At 45.9% G+C, this 22,121-nt stretch overlaps 4 protein-coding genes across 4 annotated transcripts; 2 read left to right on the top strand and 2 right to left on the bottom strand.

The window, feature by feature from the left end:
- Positions 1-1,903: 1,903 nt before the first annotated feature.
- tmem53 (transmembrane protein 53) lies at positions 1,904-4,219 on the bottom strand. The gene is made up of 3 exons (XM_056421134.1): positions 4,064-4,219; positions 3,832-3,935; positions 1,904-3,308 (listed from the first exon to the last, which is right to left on the bottom strand). Exons 1-3 carry the CDS (start codon positions 4,134-4,136, stop codon positions 2,607-2,609), a joined length of 879 nt encoding a protein of 292 aa, XP_056277109.1. The 5' UTR covers positions 4,137-4,219; the 3' UTR covers positions 1,904-2,606.
- Positions 4,220-5,634: 1,415 nt separating this feature from the next.
- On the bottom strand, positions 5,635-12,465 carry toe1 (target of EGR1, exonuclease). Its single transcript, XM_056421421.1, has 8 exons — positions 12,195-12,465; positions 10,243-10,283; positions 10,054-10,150; positions 9,754-9,912; positions 8,869-8,982; positions 8,220-8,368; positions 7,056-7,218; positions 5,635-6,941 (listed from the first exon to the last, which is right to left on the bottom strand). The coding sequence occupies exons 1-8, from the start codon at positions 12,306-12,308 to the stop codon at positions 6,087-6,089; spliced, it is 1,692 nt and encodes a 563-aa protein (XP_056277396.1). The 5' UTR covers positions 12,309-12,465; the 3' UTR covers positions 5,635-6,086.
- Positions 12,466-12,603: 138 nt separating this feature from the next.
- Positions 12,604-15,630, top strand: si:ch73-382f3.1 (uncharacterized protein LOC100151273 homolog). The gene is made up of 4 exons (XM_056421422.1): positions 12,604-13,229; positions 13,444-13,603; positions 13,714-13,892; positions 14,110-15,630. Exons 1-4 carry the CDS (start codon positions 13,080-13,082, stop codon positions 14,506-14,508), a joined length of 888 nt encoding a protein of 295 aa, XP_056277397.1. The 5' UTR covers positions 12,604-13,079; the 3' UTR covers positions 14,509-15,630.
- Positions 15,631-16,572: 942 nt separating this feature from the next.
- selenop2 (selenoprotein P2) lies at positions 16,573-21,287 on the top strand. Its single transcript, XM_056421112.1, is given in 7 exon segments — positions 16,573-16,825; positions 17,571-17,826; positions 18,778-18,990; positions 19,830-19,938; positions 20,325-20,481; positions 20,484-20,581; positions 20,583-21,287. Coding segments are annotated over 7 exon segments (966 nt in total). The 5' UTR covers positions 16,573-16,794; the 3' UTR covers positions 20,685-21,287.
- The last annotated feature ends 834 nt before the right edge of the window (positions 21,288-22,121 follow it).

Consider the following 22,121-nt stretch of genomic DNA (forward strand, 5'->3'; position numbering starts at 1 on the left):
TTCCGTGGAAGAGGGAAAAGGCTAAAGAGAAAGCGCTGACCCCTCTCCGCTGCAATTTTCCCCTCATCAACTTGTGAGACTTCATTAACTTCCGCGGGGTAATTTTCTTCTCTCAGTGCGTTTTCAGGGGGGGGGGGGGGGTTACGACGTTTTCTTCCTGTACAATTCCATTTTTTTTTTTCCTGGTTCTTTTTTTTCTCCTTTATCTCTCCCATCCTTAAGGAAACTTTCCTTTGATTTCATAGAAATGTGGAAGGTTGTACTTTCGGAAATGTTGCTGCCTGCATGGACGGTCAACACTCGGATTATGTGACAACGTTATTTTGCAACTTGAATAATTCCTTTCAGCAGTTCACAGCCTGCAGGGGAGAGGGAGGGAGGAGGGGGCGCGGGGGGGGCGTCTCCCCATCCTCGCGTCTCTTTAGGAGACCAAGAATAAAAACAAACACCGCTGAACCTCACCCCGGTCTCCCTGGTGCTCAGTCGAGGCCTCGGTATGCACCATTGGAACTGTGAGTCAATGCTGCCCCCTTCCGGACGTTCGATGTCACTGCGCCGTTCAGGGATATTTCAATTGGCGTGTATGTGCGTGTGTGTGCGTGTATGTGTGCGTGTCAGTGTGTGTGTGTGTGCGTGTGTTTGACTGTTTATCACTTGATTGGTAGTTTGTATCCCCCAAGAATCACTAAAGTATTATTCAATCATAACCAGTAATCATACATCAGTGTTTTTGTTCATCATATTCATTATTACTCTGAATCTGCAGAAGTGGTTTCAGGATTCAAGTTTGAGGCCAGGTGCAGGAGACCAATGGTGGGATCAGGGCCTCCCCGTGCACTCCAGTGAGCGATGTCCACCCAGTGCCGCCGATACGTCTAAACGTACAAATGCCAGCCGCTCGCTCTTCCAAATGTCAAACCCTCCGAGTTGTGGACATTTCGATATATATATAAGCCCCGCTCTTCAAAGGGTCCCTAATGTCTCGTGATGAGAGGAGAGGGAAGGGGGCTGGATTTGATCGGCCTCTGGGTGCGGTGTTTGGGTGAGGTCATCGCCGAAGGAGCGGTCGAGAGGTCAACTAGAGGTCAAATAGAACAGGCCTCGTGAACAAAATACAAGTACACATTTCCCCCGGAAACCAAAGGTTAGAAAAGCCGTAGTTTTAAATCCACCGGGACCACTAACATTCACTTTGTAGTCAAGCAAAAGGTGAAAACTGGACAATAAAAAGGTGAAATTAGATTTTTTAATTCGCAGCATTGCTTCGAAAAAGGACGTGCAGTGTCCGCAACCCTCCTGAAGAGTGAACAGTCTGGCCACACGGCGTTGACACCTACAGATCATAATGGAACATGACAGAGGAGGTCAGCGGTTCATAAGACACCAGGAATAATGACCTCGACATGATACAGTTTATGAAAGCAGTATTGTATATAAAACAAAGAGGGCTGTTCCCCCCCCCCTCCGACTGCATCTAGAGACTTGATTACCTTCGCATTGAAAATGCGGAAGGTTATGTTTTGATCGCCGTGTATTTATTTATTTGTATGCGTGTTATTCGCATAACAAAAAAAGTCTTAAACCGAATCGCATGAAATTTGGTGGGATGATTGGTTATTATCCGGGGACCATTTGATTAGATTTTGGGATCAAAGGTCAAGGTCATGGATAGGTCAAAATCTTCTTTTTAACATAGCACGGTACATTTTTATCCAATTAGCATGCAACTAATGCCAAAATGTTCATAATTCAATGCCCAATCTTGTGATATGCGAAGGTATGCGCTCTACCGAGTGCCCGTTCTAGTTTTATTTGTATTCGTAAAAAAATAACCTGTTGGATATAATTGATGAGACAAATCAAAATCATTCGGGGGACCGGCGATAATAAGAAGGCCGACAAGCATTTTCTATGAGCACTTTTAATTTATTGAAGGCACATGAGTTAGAAAGAAAACAAGAGTTGTGCTGGACACGTACATTCATCGTCAATTAAATGACATTTTACTTCAACTAAATCAAGTTTAGTACATTTTCTACATTTCCCTTGAAAGAAGAAAAAAAAAGTGTGGGAATTTGCATTTAATACCGTCTTGACAGTTGCCTTCATTGTAAGCGCTATCGCGACTACATTTTTAGGTCAATTTGCAATGTTTAAAAATAATAAATACATTGTATGTATTATAAATAGGAGATAAAAAATTCGCCATTCGACACCCAGCCTCCGATTTAGAAATCACTACCACTAATGTACGATCACATTTCACAGCAATATTAAATACCATTGAAATTATCCGAGAGGAAGTGTTATTTTTCCAGTGTAGAGCAATTGTTTGTATCATTGTTGTTGTTGTTTTTTTAAACATCATGATGTGATGATAACACGTCGGCAGGGTTTTGGGCCACACACGTCTGGTTGTTTCTTTCCGAACGTGGATTAGGCTCCTAGACCACGTCTATGGAACCTTATTATTATTATTATTATCATTATTATGTGCACTGGGACGGGGAAGAATTCACCGAGATATTGTAGCCATCTCGTTGAAATCGGCCATTTCTCTTGACAAGACGCTCAGCAAAATATCTTGCGAGCGTCCCTCCCGGGTCTCACCGATCCTGGACCTTCCGTCTCTTCTTCGCCTCGGCTCCTTCCGCGTCCCTCATGCAGGCCGCCAGGAAATCGCGGCACTTGAGGGCATACTGCTGGGGGAAGTCCCGGAAGTGCCCGACGTGGGGACTGGAGACGAAGTCGAAGCTGTCCGCCCGGGCGCCCCGCTGCTTCACAGCCTCCACGAAGAGCTCGACGTCCCGGTGCCGGATCACCTGGTCGGCCCGGGAGTACAGGTAGAGGTGGGGCCAATGGGGCGGCCTCTCCTGCACGGCGTCGTAGTGATTCTTGTGCACGTACTTAGTCAGCGGGTACAGCACGATGCGCAGCATGAAGACGGTCACGGCGAAGAGGACCAGGAGGACATACCGCAGCGGGGGGGTGATTTTAGGGCCCAGGGTGGCCGCCAGCGCGCGCAGGGCCCCGCGAACATTCCCGCTGCCGGGGGCGCTGTCCACCAGGGCCCCGATCACACGGAGGGAGCGGAACTGCTCGTCCTTAGCCAGCAGCTCGATGACGTAGCGGTATAGCATGAAGCCGCCATTGCTGAACACGTGAAAGAAGACGGGGCTGTTCTCCACCTCGTAGTCGTAGAGGACCTCCAGCAGCTTCAGCGCTGTGCTGCTCAGCTCCTTGTAGCCGAAGGACTCCGAGATGAAGACCGTCTTAAGGGGGGCCGTGTAGCGGATGGTGACGCAGCCCTGGAAGTGAAGCTTCACTGTTAGTAATACATCATCATCGTTAGAAAATAACAACAATATATATATATATATATATTTATATAAACAAACATATATACACATATACACAAACATATATATATATACAAACACACACATATATATATATATATAAATAAAACACATACACATGCATGTATGTATATATATATGTATATATGTACACACGAGTTAAATCGACAAAGCTAATAGACAAAGCAATAGGCAAAATGCATTGGGTTATTATACACTTATATTATATATATCTATATGTACATTTATAATATCTACATATATATTTAGATTATATATTTATATTAGAATATACTATATATATATATAAATATACATATTTATAAATATATATATATAAACATTAATTGTATATTATTTCAGAAATAATATAATTATATGTATAATATGTATATATTATTTATATAATAAGAATATACATGTACATATATATATATATATATAAATCAATACATCGTTTCATTGTGTGCACCTGTTCATTGTAGATGGCGCTGTACTTGGAGAGGGTCTTGTCTTTGCAGCCGGCCCAGCCAAGCAGAATCACAACGGGCTCCTTTGTCCCCTGCCAGTGTTTCTCTGGAAAACAAGACGTGTTCGCGAAGCTGAGCAGCAGGATTTCGTCTGTTTGTTGTTGTTGTTTTTGTTGTTGTTTGCGTTAGCACGTGAGCTAGGCTAACGGGGGTTAGGGGAGGGGTGATGCTCACCTGACGTGCCCGCGTCTGGAAACACGATGTTGTAGTCCATTTCGTCGTCGGCCATTTCCGCGCGCGAGAGCATTAACTGCGTCGGGCTGCCGTTGGGCTCATTTGGCTGTCGTAAAAACAAAAGAGGAGAGAGGAGCAGGCAGACGGAAGACCTGTTTCCCGAATGGAGCGCTTCTTCTTCTACTTCTTCTTCGTGTTGTTGAGCAGCAGTTAGCATCCAGCTAATGTCGCATCATCGCCCCCTACGGTCAATTTGGTAGGACACCCTGTGACCCGAGGCTGAACTTGTCTGCTGGAAGTGACTGCTGCTGTGAAAATGGCCTTCAATAGACTTGTTCTGGGAAGACATCTTCTAAAACTACAATTAATGTATTATGAGATCCATAAAACATGTTTATGTAAGAATAAATCATCTAAAGTGATACATTTCAAAATGGATATTTCATTGAAATTAATATTAAAGTAGAAATGTCCATATTTTCACAGGACAGTGCTGAACGTGTTGAACACAGTTATTTAGATCTTTTATTGTCATGACTGGTCAAGATACTACAACTAGTTGTACGTGTTATTTGTCATAAGTTTATTCGTATGTTTATCCTCTGTGTACATTTCTTGAATAAAATTGCACAAATTAAATTCAGTGAAATCTGCAGTAAAAGTAGCTTCATATCATGTTATTTAATGGTGGTGTTGCTACATTTATTTACATTAATAGAATCACACTGTGCATTTTAGTTGTGGTATTTCTATGTCTGTTCAAGTCCGAAGTACCGTATTATAGTTTTAAAATTGTAGCATTGCTATATTTATTTAAATAACAGATAATAATTCTTTCACCACCGTCATGAAGTCTGATTATCAGGCTAATATCTCATCATAAATATCTCATCATATCTGTCTGTTGTGGCCTGGGGGAGGACAACATACCAGGCCACTCATACACAAACTTTCAACACACTGATAGTGATATGCATTCACTACCCTCACCCCCATCCCACGCCTCCGCCTGCTTCGTACCCCCAGTGTGACGGGACGGGGTCTGTGACTGGCGCCGTAATGGCTGCTTGTCTGTGCTGGTTACCTTCTGCCCCCCAATGGCTGGGCTTAGATCCCCCAGTCTTTGGCTTACCTCCCCCCCCCCCCTCCCCCTCCATGTTACAAGTCATGTTTAAAATGTATGTGCTTTGTGCTCTCTCCCCTCATGTTATGCTGTAATCTTTCATCTTTTCTTGCCATTTCGTTGCCTCTGTACCTGTACTCTAACAATGACAATAAATTGAATTCAATCCAATCATATAACATAGTATATTACAAGATGTTCACAAAAATAAAATGATCTGCAGAGATGTAACCTCAACAGGCCTATAGTCTGTTTTTGTCCGTACACATATTGTCGCTTTGTGTTCTCGGAGATGATCGCCCGCTGACCAGGTAGAGGGAGAAGAGGACGACGCCGCACAGCATTATTTGCATTCTGTGTTATTGGATTATTGTGCTGGTTATACAAAGATTATCTAGATGTGGACATGTTGCTTTGGTCTCCAGAAGATAAAATAAAGACAAAAGAATCATGAAATCATTCCTTTATTTTACAAAATCTTAAATGAGGGATTAAATGTAAATCACCATCTCAATTGAGAAAAGAAAAAAAAAAAAGATGCATCTGCAACTTATACTGCGAGTATCTGAAGGATGAGGAGGTGAACAATCTAGAGGAATAATAAACAAATACTAAATACTGAGGAGCATAAAACCCCAAAAGATTTTTAAATATCTCCCCTGGACTGTCAATATTTCTGAGTGAAGGTTATTGCCCAAAAAATTAAAAAAGTAAAGAGGAATGATCAATAACAAAAAAAGCTGTAATGGTGAAATACAAACGTTGACCTAAAGATGTGATCACAGACATTTCTATCCAATAACTGTCACTAAAATGAAAACCTTGTGGAGATTCATCCTCTGGGGATCATGACTGGACGCCTCCATCCATAGAAGTGGTGAACGACGCCGCCGTGTCACACTACACTGACCCCCCCCACACCATCTTCATCTTCTGTATGTGTGCTTTGGACGACCTGGCGAAGGTACTTTTCACCACGTTGAGAGGAGTGGCCTTGCCACTGAGGTAGACCTTGTTGAGACACGAAGGAAGCCACGAAGGCTCCCCCTTCTCCTCCTCCTTCTTCTCAGTCTCCTCCTTCTTCTCCTTCTTCTCCTCCTCCTTCTCCTCCTTCTTCTCAGTCTCCTCCTTCTTCTCCTCCTTCTCCTCCTTCTTCTCCTTCTTCTCCACAGCTCTCACTCCTTCCTTCTTGATCAGACTGCACGAGTGGGCAAAAATGTATGCCGTCATGAAGGCATCGAACCCAGCCCGGTGCGTTCCTGGGTCGGCCTTGGTCTTCGGAGCTTCGGCCTTGGATGGGTCGCCGCTCAGCGGTCCTCCTCCTCCTCCTCCATCTCCATCTTCCTCTCTGCTCTCGTTTGTGTTGTTTTTTACATTTGTGTCGTCCTCGGCCACCGGCGCCACCATCACCGGGTTCCTGCAGTTGGGGTCGTCTCCGTTCCGCTCGCCATCCGCCTCCATGTCCGCCGATTCGCTCTGCGGGGGGTTTCCGTCCACGTCCGCCAGAAGCCCTCCTTCTGGGCGCGGGTCGGTTGGCGTTTCTCCGGGGTCCGCCTCCATGTGGAGGATTTTTTTCTCAGGGGCGCCGCCAAAGATGGAGGGGTCATCCTCCACCTCGCCTCTCCCTCTCTTCTTGTTTCGGTTCCTCTTTCTCCGTTTCCTCTTGTCCCCCACTCCCTTCTCGTCCTGGAAGATGATCAGGTCCGTGTCATGGGACAACAGGCACTGGGCGCCGTTTGGACACCAGCCAAATGCCTGGCAGACAAACCGGGTATTTAATACAAAGGTTGGACTGCACTGAAACCTATTTTCGAGAACTTTATTTATTTAGAATGTCATTGAACTGAAGTAAAAAAGCTTGAGACTCACAGAGAAGCGCTGGCAGACGTTAGTCGGCCCCTCAGCGGAGGCCACAGCTGGACACACTCTGTAGTCCACGTAGCTGGACATGGCACCGGCGTACTGGCAGAACTCGGTGTGGACGTGAGGCCCGGTCCCTCCGGAGGCCACATGGCGACTGTTGTCCAGCTTACTAGAAGAGGAGGAGACGATATGGGAGATGGACACTTTAAAACAGGGGTCAGGAACCTTTTTGACTGGGAGAGCCGTAAAAGCCAAATATTTCTAAATATATTTCATTGAGAGCCAAATAGTATTTTTAACGTATAATAAATTAAATGTCTTGCTTTTAATGCGACTTCTGGCGCTGCATGATGCTACGGGGGGGGGGACTTTTTCTCTTTGCTCCGTCCCGATGTCCCGCCGGCATCGGAGCTCTGCGGCGCGCGAGACGGCGAGCCGAGAAGTGTTAACGCGACACGTAGAGACAGAGTGACGTGCTGCTGTAGGAACGATCAATAACAGATGTTTAGTTTAATAAAAGAACAATAACTTCTTTAAGAAAAGGACCTTAAATTACTTCTGCTGTAATCTGGCGCAATAGAGAAAATTACAGGGGGGCGGGCGGAGATTTTTTTTTTTTTTCAACTTGTCTGGGAGCCATATGCCGTCACCGGAAGAGCCATATATGGCCTGCTTTAAAAGATCGACCCGACTCTCCTTTTCACAGCCACGACGTCGGCACAATAATCACAATAATGCACCGAGTGGTTCCCATAGAGAAAATAGGAAGCGCTGCTCGGCTCTTCACTTCAGCTACGTCCTTCATGTTCTGACATTGTGAAATAAGACGTAGATGCAGCTCAATGTGAATCAATTGAAAACAAGTCAGTCCAGGGAATTTGTGATGCACAAAGCGATTCACTCACATACATGAAAAAAGTTTTAAAAATATATCAATATCGAAATGCAAAAAGTTTGCATGGTGCCGTCCTCTGTATTGTGAGTAATCATTTTAGAGCTTAAAAACACTATAATCAGCTATTGTTCTTTTTGATGAAGGGATACAAAACAATCAAATAAAGAATTAAATAACAGGGGAAACATTAATAAACTGTATTTTCACACAATTTCAATCAGCAACTTCAATCACACACTATTTGTAGGTCTGAATGAGTACAAAGCAGAACTCACCATTTCTTGTAGGCGTACTCCAGGTAGGAGGCAGTGAGCCGGAGCTCGAACTCTGTGACGTATTTGGTGTCGTAGATGCCGGCAGGAAACATCTCGGACAGGTTGGCGGTGAAGGTGTCCAAGCGCTCGGGCAGATGTGAATAAAAGCTCTGGCAGAAAAATACATTGGTTATTTATTTATTTATAAATATATACACATATATTCAAACACAGCTTTGAATACGAACGCCGTTGTTTAACCCTTGTGTTGCCTTCGGGTCATTGTGACCCGATTCAATATTTAACCCTCCTGTCGCCTTCGGGTCAATTTGACCCGATTCAATGTTTAATGTCGGTGTTCTTTCGGGAGTCAACAAACAAACATAAAGTACCTCACACTTAAACTTGGAAAACAATATTAATTCTAATAATTTTCTGGAGATTTTAATAGCTGGGGTCATATTGACCTCAAGGGTCAGTAAATATAAAGGCGACAGGAGGGTGAAACATTGAATCGGGTCAAATTGACCCGAAGGCAACACAAGGGTTAAATTAAAAAAATGTAAACAAAATAATTTATATATTTGGTATTTTCTTTCTCAAAAGAAAATCTGTAAAATGAACAAGAGAAAAGTAATGATAGTGAACAGCGAACACTAGCTCTACTAACCTGGTACAGGAAGGCTATGTCGATGAGGCCGTTGTGAAACACGACGGGCTTCCTGGCCCGCAGCAGCTCGGTGAACAGAGCCCGGATGTGGACCCCCTGGTTGTCCGACGCTCCCTGACGAAGAAGAGAGAGAAACAAACGTCATCATCCATGGAACAGCGGTCTGATCGCGTCTTGTCCGGAATAATGTGCATCGCAAAACGTGGATCGCAAAACGTGCATCGCAGCTCGTGCATCTTGACGCGTGCATCTTGACGTGTGCATCGTGACGCGTGCATCGTGACGCGTGCATCGTAACGTGTGCTTCGTAACGTGCGTGTCTTGATGCTGCTTTCACACCAGAAGAGTAGATCCCATGCAAAGTCAATGCACAGATGCGAATGACGAGAATTTTCTCTGGGCTGCGCGAATAAAGCGAAGCAAAAATATGTGTGTATATATATATATATATAATATTAATGATATGAACCCAAAACACGAGGGCGTTAGATATTTGTGTGATGTCCACAACAAGTATAAAGCAGAAATAGTGGTTAGTTCTTCCATGGAGTAAAGCCAGAGATAAGCCACGCCCCCTCTTCAGCGCGAATGAAGCGAATAAACCACAAATCGTCAGGATGTTCACAACGCTTTTGGTGTGAACTCAGCATTAACGTGCAAAGAAATTCCCAAGTCACATAATCGCGCCGACCACTTGCAAAGCCTTCGTGCCCGACGCCCAGGCCGCAATTACGTCATTCTCTTCACTACAGCGATTAGAAACTGAGCTTTAGGCATCAGTGCAGTGGTACGTGGGTAATTACACCACGGGCCATGAACCAATCAGATGGCTTGACACTGGAGAAGATGCAGCACAAAGAAAGAACAGCACGTCGGTATCCTCACCGTGCCATTTCCCTTGAGGTAAGGTATCCCGCTGGCGTACTGCTTGTTAAAGTCAAACCCATGCTGCACCAGGAACTGGACTGACTGGGGCTCGATGACGTACTCCTCTGAACACAGCAGGGTGAGGTTATACACCTGGATCAGGTATGTTTCTGCAGCCTGTGGGGGCGGGGGAGGGATGATTAGAACATCACGTGACACAGATGTGTGAAGTGGTACATTCTCTGACCTCACACGCTCATGGTACATGACATGAGGGCGTGGGAGGCGGCTCGTAGAGAGCCTGTCGTCTGACTGTACCTTGTCGTCCAGTCTCTTGAAACAGGCGATTCCCAGGGAGAGGATGGAGCGGGAGCGCGCAGCCTGGCATATGGCTCTGTACCGGTCCTCTATCGATCTGAAACATGACAGCGAGGCGTCAGGTGACAACTAGACACCGAAGCTTGGTTGGGGGAGGGGGGGGGGGGGGGGGCTGATGGATTTACTCACTCGGCCAGCAAGGACTTCCTGTTTCCGAGACCGCTCAGCTCCTGCGGGGAAGAAATACACAGAGAACCATTGCTACTTGTATTTATTGTACATTGTTTAACAAAGTGGGATAAGTGACTCTCCACCAGGCTGATATGTGTAGTTTCATGGTGTTACAATGGTATTGTTGAACGATGGGTTATTACAACAGTCAGATGAATCGGTTATATATGCATCAGTAGTTTTGTCAGGTAATAATCATCCCTACTAATAACAATGGATAACTAGACGTTTTGGAGGACTGAACAAATGCGTGTGTTGGGGTTACACAAACACACGCTAAAGCCCCGAATGTTAATTAAAAAAAAAATTTAAAAAGATTTGGCGCCGCCGCTCCCATAACGCGCAGGGCACCAAGTCCTGAGGGGGCACCACAAAATAGAACAAGAGATATATTTAATCGCTCTGCCGTGATGCGCGCCGACACATCCGCGCACACAGGTGAGCACACTCTCACTAGCCCCCCCCCCCCCGTCGACAACGCTCGCCGTGGGTCACTTTCCTATCTCAGAGGGGCATCATGAAGGAGTTATGCTTAGGGCACCAACATGGCGAGCAGCTGCACTGGCTAAGCCCCAGATGTATCAAAATCCTAGAGACGCCCCTGCTTCACACTACTTAAATAGCATCTTATTGAAGTCAGGGGGCCCCTAAGCCAGAGCCTCCGCGCGTGACGTCGCTGTTATTAACCAGAGCTGCCAACTTTTAAAAAAACCTTGGAGTGAGATTTTGTCGGGGGTGACCAAAATGTTGCCGTGCACGCAGCCACACACGTTGGTGGCTCAAATATCAGCAAATTTTAATTAATGTGGCGTTGTACCCATGTTGTACCCATGTTATACCCATGTTGTACCCTGCATTCTGGCCTGGCAAAGGTCTTTTACGAGACATCTTTGCTACCTTAAAGAAATAAAATGTTTTTTAATAACTACTCTCATTTACAAAAACATGCCAAATTATATTGCACAAATGTCCTATCCTTATGTTAAATTCTTTATAATACATCTTACTTGTTCAAAGTGCTGTTGAGAACATTTTTGAGAGGGTCCTTTTCCTAGGCCTGCAAATAAAAAGAGTCGCGCGCAATTCCAGGATGCTTTATTTTCATTGGTTGCTGGATTCAATTTTATCCAGATACAACAGATACGTTCTTTTTCTGATTGGCTGTTGTGGAGCCCATTTCTTTTTTTTGATTGGCTGATAAGTGGCACCTCACAGCAGAACTCCAGGGGAGCGCTTGATTCCTCCACGGTGAGGGCAGCGCGGCCAGCTCATGTTTGCGTGCTGCGGCACATTAAAACATTAAATAGCCGAGTTTTTTTCAGCGTGATAAATACGATGTGTGGCGGGAGTGCGTGACTAAAGACCGACATGCGTGACTGTCACGCTCAATGCGTGACACTTGAGAGCCCTGCATTAACACACCGTAGGCTAGTCTCTGCTCGTTGTGTCTGTTTGAAAATCTTCTTCTGTTGCTAACTTCGGGACTATTTGGGGTAAATAGGATGTATATGCAGCGAATAGGTTTACAGATGCGCTCCTTAGCGCCATCTATCGTCGGGGAGTTTGAAAAGGAACCAACGCGCTTCGGCCCAAATCAGAATTTCTTTTGCCGTGAGAAATTGGTTGTGTGGCGTGAGAGCGTGTGAAAACATGCAAAAGCGTGTGTCACACGGCGAAACCGTGAGAGTTGGTAGCTCTGTATTAACATTGTATTGATATGAATATGATGATATGACACGATGCGCCGTAGCCGTAGCCGGTATATGCTAGGCTTAAGTCATTCATGTCAGTAACAAGGCCCCAATAGTCCAATTGAGGGATGGATTACCGACACGTCCAGGCCCAGGGGCCCGTGGTTTCTTAATCCATCCATGACACGCACACACTTGCACACGCACTCTTGCACTCACCGTGTCCAGCGCAACGAAGGAAGACGTTTTAATGGCCAGTACCAAAGCGGGCCAAAGCTCTTTGAAGTTATCATTATGGACATCAATGACCGGAACGACCAGTTTAGACACCATGTTGTGTGTGCACACTGCTCTTAATAGCGCTTGAAATAGGTTAACGTTACCGACAGCTTCCTGGAATATTAGCCTCCTTAGTTTACTTAAACGTTTCCATTATCTTGTCGCCTACTTGATTTTTTTAATTCAAAGTTGTTTGTTCATAAACACTTGTATCCGGCAGACAGCTAACCGCGCTGCACCGTAAAGATTTCAACGTGCCTCTCGGGGTCCTGTGACAACATACATCCAATTGTAAATGGGCTTTTGCCGGAGAACAAATACAACTCATTTCCAATTAATTGTACCCACAACATTTTCTGAATTAACCACTATATATTTATATTGTAAATAATGTATTTTTCATTTCAATTGTACCTCTCCATTCGACCGGTTTTGCTTTTCATATAAACATTTCGAGCAGGCGTCTACCACCGGCGCATAAACTACCACCGTGCGTCACTGTGCTTCGCGGTCGAGGTGAAGTGCGCCATTTTGGCTCAAACAAAGTCAGAAACATTGTATCTTCGATAAAGTCTTTTTAATTGTGTCCCTAAAATACAATGTGCACGCTCTCGGGACACCGCGCTGGTTTCCACGAGACAACACGTAGCTTTAATGCTAATGTGACTTGTTTTTCACGCGGCGTAAGAGACGTTTGTCAGCTTAAAAAGTAACGTAAATGTTTTGTGAATAATAAAAATAATAACAACGCCTAGCTGAGCTGCGTTACCAGCCGAGCTATCTTGACGGTTAAGCTAGATTTCGCTGCTCGTCCTAACCGCCGCGATGGGCGGCTGCTCCGCTCCAAACTGCTCCAATTCGACCAGCATCGGAAAACAGCTGTTCAGGTTCCCCAAAGACCCGGTGCGCAAGAAGAAATGGGTGGTGAACTGTCGCCGTGACTTTGAGCCGACTCCTCACTCCAGACTGTGTCAGGTAGCGTCACCAAGTTTACACCCAGAAGGAACTACTTATAACTACTTTATTACAGCTGGGAGCCTGCTGGGCTCAGCTGATGTCACCAGAAACTGTTCCACTACTTTCCTTCTGCTGAACTTTGCACTCACTTGTACACATGATCTTGCTGTTGGTTTTAGTGTGTCTGTCTGTGTGTTTATCATCTATGTATCCCTGTTTTTGTTCCCCATAGGACCATTTCGAGCAGAGCCAGTTTGAGGAGATAGCGAGGTCTCCGGCTGGGGGAAAGAAGTTAAAGCCCAACGCCATCCCCACTCTGTTCACCATCGGAGACCCTCCTTACCCGGCGGTCACCATCCCGTACATCCTGCTGCCCATGAAACCCGAACCAGGTAAATGTCCAACGGAAACAAAAGGGGGATGGCAATGTTGTAGTAGGTGGTCGACAAATCAAGACAGGAAATGCAACAATAGTCAGACGTTGCTTTTTTTGCGCCGACAGTGGAGAAGGAGCTGAACTTCGGGGACCATGGCTATGCCAGACGCACCCCTCTGCCCGGCCTGGAGGAGGAGGAGGATGCCGACGGGACCGCGGAGGACCAGCAGCACTGCACACAGTGTCATCTCCTCAAGAAGCAGCTGGAGCAGGAGATGCAGCACACGGCGAGGCTGCAGAAGGAGGTAGGATGACTTCCAGTCTCTGTATTTGTGTTGTTGTTGTTGTTGTTCTTCTTTCTTTAGTGTGGCCCACGTGCTGTAATTTTAACGCCAATAAATGATAAACTCCCAAATGATCACGCTGGCTCTGCTTCTTGTTGGCCTCGCGTTAGTTATTCCACATGTTCCATGTTCAATACGTTGGCCCTGAATGAACTCTTTTCTTTTCCTCCTCCGTCAGGCCGAGGAGATGAAGAAGCGCCTGTACCGGCTGGACCGGATCGAGAAGGGTCTCCAGAACTTTCTGTACGAGGACCAGATTCGCGCCTTGTCCCTCACCAAACGCTCCCGGCGTGCCGTCTGGTCTCCGGAGACGATCCTGAAGGCCCGGAAGATCCGCTGCGCGGTCGGCACCAAAGGCTACGAGTACCTGAGGGAGCTGGGGTACCCGCTGCCCTCCTACAGGACCCTGTGCAACCGGCTGGAGACAAAGATCATGGTGACGACTGACATGAGCTGCGAGGAGCTGGCCGAGCTGAGCCTGGGCCTCATGGCCACCTGTAACAGCCCCGCTGACGTCGCCGTATTGGACGAAGAGGAAGAGGAAGAGGAGAAGGAACTCAGAGGAGTGTTGTCCTGAGCCTTCCACTTGCTGACTTTAACTCATTTGATCCCGTGATCTGTGCCACTTCAGACACAGGTGACTGTGGCTCAGTGGTCGGGCAGGGTCGTCCTTCAATCAGAGGATCGGCGGTTCGATCCCCGGCTCCGCTAGTCCATGTGGATGTGTCCTCGGGCAAGACGCTTAACCCCAAAACTGCAAAGTAGCTACGGTGTTTGAATGTTAGTTACTCCTGATGGGCAGGTGGCACCTTGCATGGTATGCCCCTCCCATCAGTGTGTGAACGGGTGAATGATGTCATGTAGTGTTAAAGTGCTGAAGACGAGAGAAGCGCTTTAAGTACAGGTCCATTTACATGGCTTCGCTCAACTTGTCCGAGGTGCCGGGCCCCTCTGCATGTCAGCCAGGCAGCGTGGTCGCGGTGTCACCGGGACAAAGCTGCTGAGCTACAGTGAGACGAGGGTTGTGACCAAGAAGGCCGCCATGAAGCGAGGAGGACATCGTTTACACAACGCCGGTTGACTTGTCTCTAGCTCATTAAACGTGTTTTAAAGTGACGGTGTTTACATGCACAATAAAACTGATAGTATTCGGGGTACTGAGGTGTGTGTGTGTGTGTGTGTGTGTGTGTGTGTGTGTGTGTGTGTGTGTGTGTGTGTGTGTGTGTGTGTGTGTGTGTGTGTGTGTGTGTGTGTGTGTGTGTGTGTGTGTGTGTGTGTGTGTGTGTGTGTGTGTGTGATCACAAGGGGACAGGTAGTGGAGGGACGCTATGTTCCCACTCGAGTACAGCGGCCACCTGACAAAATGGCAAATGGAAACTACAGCTCCCAGACTGCCTCACCACTCACCCAGCTGCAGGTGCTTAGGACAGCTAATTGAGGCAGGGCTGGGAAGCTTCAGAGGAGACAGAGGGGAGAGCAGAGGAGGGAAGGAGCTGGACAAGCCAGGAGTGGAAGGGCCTCCAGGACGAAGACAAGCCCAAGAGGAAGAACCAGAGGAGGACTTTGTTAAGCGGACTTTGCTTAAGATAAGTTTTTTGTTTGAGGAACCTTTTTCTCCCCCTGGGTGCTTTTTGTTGAGACATGGACTATTTCTTGATTTATTTTATTTTTATGAATAAACCTTCCCGTTCATTTTAAACCTTGCAATTTTGCCTGTTTTTACTCCTCCCTTGCACTGCCCCACCCTAGCCGGCACGAGGGACAGCCCGTGACGTGACAACACACACACTGGCACTTAGCAAAATAAAGTTATTTGTAAAGACTTACCGACCATCTTTTCCCATCATGTGTGAGACATCACTACACTGGTTACATAACTGTCATGAACTCTATGAGAAACAAAACCTTCACCACAAGTCTCCTTTAATTCAGCTGAAGTAACTAAATACGCCCCTCACTGGTTCATCAGAGGTGTAGCTTCTGAACGATAAGTCACTCTCCACCCTCACAGACTTTGAGGCGTCAAATTGTGTACGGAGTGTTTCGTGGGCTCTGAAGCCGAAGTTTTGAGCCTTTTATGAACCTTTACCCACAATTCATAGCCATGTAACGCACACAGGCTAACCAATCCAGTGGATGCATACAAACAAAGAGGACGACACATGGGAGTCCAGCCTGGGGAACTGCATGTACTCAGAAACAGCAAGGATTAAAGATAAGGACATAAAAACACAATCAGTGGATATTTATCACATTTTAAATGGATTATGTGAAATGAGCTCATCTCGTGAGGAAAAGGACCTGGGAGATGGTCGGGAGTAAATAAAGTAACGTTGAACCCTCTCACTCAACCATTTACCAGGGGGCATCAGTGAGTCACTGAGGGTTCAGGGTTTGAGGCCTCATGGGTGGGGGGCTGGATATCAATATGGGCACTTACTTTGGCCTCAGGTCGGACTTTGAGCAAATCCCCCGCATGAGAGATTAGATATCAGCTTGTGACCCGAGCAGAGATCAACATTGCCCTGGGTTTTTGTCTCAGACCGACGAGGGGAGCCTCTCGTGGGCCCCGAGAGCTCAGCCGCGGTTGTTTTTGTTTGTCACGTGACCTTTCACCTCTGCGTAGTAGAGTAAACACACTCAGATCAGAGCCGATTGGATCGATATGCGAGGGCTTCTCGGAGTCGGTAAACAAGGCTCCAGAGTCTACAGGTCAATGAGAGACCGGTCACAGCGAGGGCCTTAACCATATTCTGTGCTTCTGATGCCGCGCTAAGGGCGAGATAGAGTCTCTCTCTCTCTCTCCGCCTGTTGGGTTTAGGGGAAGTGCTCATCAGCCTTCATAAACCCCGGGGCTTTGTTTATGAGGGTATCGGGACAGCGAGTGGACAGAGGTGAGTTGGGACAGCGTTTCTCTTTTCGGGGGCTCCATTTAGTTATTCACGGCCTTTTATGAAATGTGCTCACCGATCTTTATTCTGTTTGAGGGGCAAGTTGTTCTTCTCTGAAAAAGGAAAAACGACTCAAGATAGTTCATTCGTTTGCGGGTTAGTCCTCAAAATAATAATCCGACGTCAGCAGGTTGTGACTGCAATTTTATTATTGAACCTACAAGTGCTTTTAAATCAACAACTAAAAGTGCTCATGTGTTGAATATTGAAAAATGTGAATATCTCTGTCCCAGCCTTGTCTTTGACCCCCCCCCCCCAACATTCTTCCATCCATTCTGGCAGCATACCCCATAATAAACTATTTTTGCCAATTATTATGAGGGTTTTCACTCTTTGAATTATTTGGGGGATCAGACACTGCCTGGACGTTTGGGTCAGGGCAAAATGTGTGTGTGTGTGTGATATGATATGATATGATATTCCTTTATTTGTCCCACAGTGGGGAAATTTCAAAAATCACAGCAGCGGTGCACTTTAGAGCATCAATGAAAAAAAAAAAAAAACGCCAAACACAAAACTAAAAACTAAATACTAATACTCATACTAAATATACAGGGGAGAAATAAAGTAAAGTGCTGAGTAAACTAAAGTGCCTAGTGTGGGGGTGTGTGTGTGTGTATGTGGGGGGTCCACCGCGGGACGGCGTCGGTTAAAGTGACACGGGCCACGTCTTCCTTTCGTCCGGTAGATTCCAGCCAGCGGGGTGGGAGAGCGACAATGAGCCGCCTCTTGTTGCCGTGGCTGTACGCCGCCCTGCCGGCTCTGCTGTGGGCCTCGCACGTCAGCCTGCTGGTGGAGGGGGACAACAACGCCTCCAGGATCTGCAAGCCCGCCCCCCATTGGACGATAAAGGGCCGCGCGCCCATGCAGGAGCTGCAGGGCAGCGTGGCGGTGGTGGCGCTGCTGAAGGCCAGCTGACACTTCTGCCTCACGCAGGCCTCCAAGTAAGAGGACGCCCACTCCCCGACCCACAGGGGTCAGAAGGGTCCGCTTGACAACGAGAAAGGTCAAAGGTCATATTCAAACATTGTTGTCCTTTTTCACACAAGACATGTCGACTTCTCCCAGTAGGAAAAACACAAGTTTCAAAGCATTTATGTCCGAGTGTAAGAACATTTATGGGTTAGGGTTATACATGCTCTTACACTAGGACCTAGTGTAAGAGCATTTATGTCCTAGTGTAAGAGCATTTATATCCTAGTGTAAGAGCATTTATATCCTAGTGTAAGAGCATTTATGTCCTAGTGTAAGAGCCTTTATATCCTAGTGTAAGAGCATTTATATCCTAGTGTAAGAGCATTTATGTCCTAGTGTAAGAGCCTTTATATCCTAGTGTAAGAGCATTTATATCCTAGTGTAAGAGCATTTATATCCTAGTGTAAGAGCATTTATATCCTAGTGTAAGAGCATTTATGTCCTAGTGTAAGAGCATTTATGTCCTAAGAGCATTTATGTCCTAGTGTAAGAGCATTTATGTCCTAGTGTAAGAGCATTCATGTCCTAGTGTAAGAGCATTTATGTCCTCAGGCCACGCTACGCCTTTTCCACCTAGTTCACAAATTCACTGACAGAAGCACTGTTTACAGGCGTAGGGGTGAAAAAGAAGGCCACGTCATCTTGAGAGGTCTTAGAAATCTTTTCTTGAGTAAATATTCTGCAGTCAAATCAAATTATTTGCAGGACATTTAACATTTTGTTTGCTTTACAATGCATTTCATATTTGTCTTGACGGGGCTTGTACAAAAGGCAATAAAGTAGTCCATGAGTATAAGATATGAGATATGAGTGGGCAAGTGATTACAATCCCTCCTCTGCATTGTGGGGGTTAGTTTAACAATCCACGAGCAATCCAATTCTCTCTCTCTCTCTCTCTCTCTCTCTCTCTCTCTCACTAGAATCGGAGACCTGCGTGACAAGCTACACCGCATGAACATGACAGGAGTGTCTTTCATGGTGGTGAACGAGCGCGAGGCCCACTCCAGAGCCCTGTACTGGGAGCTGAAGAGGAGAGCGCCCCCTGATGTCCCCGTCTACCAGCAGGAGCCGCTTCAGAGCGACGTGTGGGAGGCGCTGGACGGCGACAAAGACGACTTCCTGATCTATGATAGGTGAGGCCTACTTGGGTCAAATTAAGATGTTTTGTTTTTTAGCCATGCCCTAAAGAAAACTCTGCTTTATGGTCTATTTGACTCTCAATGGACCATAATCTACGATATGAATAACGTGCTGTATTGAAGAACACTTGAAACTAGAGATTAAGACCATCAACTCATGTTTACAATGTTTACTGAGGGAATAAATCTATAGAGAAGTAGAGTCATTATATAGACTTCTATACAACTCGAAGAGTCGGCCCCTGGTGGTCAGGAGAGAGGATGCAGCTTTAACGCATGAAGCATAGACTTCTATACAGCCAGAGGAGCATCCCCTGGTGGTCAGGAGAGATAATGCAGCTTTACCATATGAAGCATATACTTCTATACAACCAGAGGAGTCGGCCCCTGGTGGTCAGGAGAGAGAATGCAGCTTTAACACATGAAGCATAGACTTCTATACAACCAGAGGATTCGCCCCCTGGTGATCAGTAGAGAGAATGCAGCTTTAACACATGACGAGACTTTTATACAACTAGAGGAGTCGCCCCCTGGTTGTCAGTGGAAAAATAATGCAGGTTTTGAAGCACTGGCTTTGTTTTGCCGACCAGTTGCTGCCTAAACACTGCCCTGCTTTAAAAATACATATTTCCAATCACCACTTTCTGGATAAAAGTTTAAAGTTCACTCTTGTTTTTTTAAATATATTTTAAATAATGGTATTTCAAATACATTTCAGAGACAAAAGAATAACATATAGAAGTTGTTCATGTATCCCAAGAATATGGAAGCAACAAATTGCATCGCGGCCATTTTCCCATCCACATCTGGGTTCCCTCCCCCTTCTCCTCCAGGTGTGGTCTTCTCACCTTCCACATCGTGCTGCCGTACAGTTTCCTGCACGACGTCTACGTCGAGGCCGCAATCAGAGCCACTTATCTGAGGGACATCTGCAATTGCAATGTGAGTAATCACAACACACACACACACACACACACACATGCAGATGCTTTCTACACACACAAAAGGCAACAGTAATTCACTGATGTTCAGTCTTTAGAACTCGCTCCCCTTCAACCATTAAACCACACTTAACTTAAAGCTGCAGTCATATCTACATATTTTTGTATTCATGAGGAAAATAAATGACCACATCTGATGTAACAGAGAACACTACACAACTCCAAGTGGATGGTAACGTTGCGTCATGTCTGCTGGATGTAAACGGGCATCTGTCATAGAAACTCGTCGACCTAATGTTTGTTTAGCTTGTTCTGCTGCCCCCTAGTGGACACACACTTTAAAATACAAAAATACAATCTAACGAACGTGAATCTGATCGTTGGCAGACTAATTCTTCCTTATCGAGCGGCAAGAACGAGACAGCGCACTTCAACGCCAGTCAGGCGACTACAATACCCACAGTTCAACCGGACACGGACGCTCCGGAGGTGACTCATCCCCATCACCATCATCATCATCATCATCATCATCATCACCAACATCATCATCCTCATCCTCCCACCGTACAACAACCACCCCACCCTCAGCATCAGAATCAGTCCCAACATCAGCAGGATCCAAGTCACAATACAACTCTTCACACTCTCAGTCACCACCAACCTCATCATCATCATCATCACCATCAGCATCATCATCAGCAGCCTGGCAACCACAGTCATCCTGATGGGATGGAAGTGGATCATTAGGATGCCAGGAGTGTTTTTTTACTCGTGTTTTTTTTGCTTTCGGTGCTTTTCACAGAACATTCAGACACACAGCAGTTCACGGCATCTCTTTGAGCAGTAATCAGATTGGTTTATATCCGGGAGCACATCCACCCCTCTGTCCTTCTGTGTGGATGGCGTAGCCAGTGCTACCCCCGGTCCTCTCCCATTAATGAAGTCCACGGTGTGAAACCTGCCTGCAGACGGCCGTGGATGGATGCTCGCGTGGAGAGGCCGGGGTGTGCTGATGGTTATCGTCACCTGGACAGACTGAGGACGTTGTGAAAAAACCTCCGTCAGATTACTACCCAAACATTCTGCTTCTGTGCCGTGCTACGACGTCCTAACCCTGTCCTTTCCAACGCGTGCAAGTGTTTTGAAAAGTGTTGTCACAATGAATCATGTTTCGCACACAATTTGTATTTTGCACTTGTGTTTATGTGCAATATTACTGGATGTAATACTTGTTTGCATGTTTGCTGTGGATTTTAAAATGTGGCCACTTCCGATGATACGCCCGAACGTAGAATGAACCCTCTAGATCTGTGTGCTCCATTAAAAGGAAAAGACATGAGATGAAACGTTTCTCGGTGTCTCGTCTCTGTTAAGTTGTGGTTCCGCATCACAGGGGTCAGAGGGTCCTCTGATAAGACGTGTGTGCGTGTAGCAGATCAGATACCAACACAGACAGCTGGAAACGGGCAAGGAACGAGTCAATTTGGCAACGTTTGACCATCTAGCAAGGAATGTGTGGGGAAGCGGGAACAGGTGCAGGATGGGGGTGGGGGGCAGGAAGTCATCACAGCAGAAGAGAGGAGGAAGCATAGGCAAGAGAGTAATCTCACTTTTAAAATGAGGGTTGGTAATCTTGACTAGATGAAAAAATAAAATACGAAAATGTCAATTTTAAAACCCCAATGCAGTGTCTCCGATCAAAGTAGGTGTCTATTAGTGGGCTGCTGATGGTTGTGATGCGTTTCCTGTCTTTAGGAATACGTAAAGTAAGATACCTGGATGCATTGGAAATGAATAACAGCACAATTACACAATCTGAAAGCAAACCATATATATACACTACCGTTCAAAAGTTTGGGGTCACTTAGAAATGTCTTTATTTTTCAAAGAAAAGCACTGTTTTTACAATAAAGATAACATTAATCAAAAATACACACTATACATTGTTAATGTGGTAAATGACTATTCTAGGTGGAAACGTCTGGTTTCTAATGAAATATCTCCATAGGTGTATAGAGGCCCATTTCCATCAACTATCACTCCAGTGTTCTAATGGTACATTGTGTTTGCTAATCGCCTTAGAAGACTAATATCTGATTAGAAAACCCTTGTGCAATTATGTTAGCACAGCTGAAAACAGTTATGCTGGTGATATAAGCTATACAACTGGCCTTCCTTTGAGCT

Source organism: Pseudoliparis swirei, chromosome 8 (genome assembly GCF_029220125.1).
Source record: "Pseudoliparis swirei isolate HS2019 ecotype Mariana Trench chromosome 8, NWPU_hadal_v1, whole genome shotgun sequence".
NCBI lineage: Eukaryota > Metazoa > Chordata > Actinopteri > Perciformes > Liparidae > Pseudoliparis > Pseudoliparis swirei.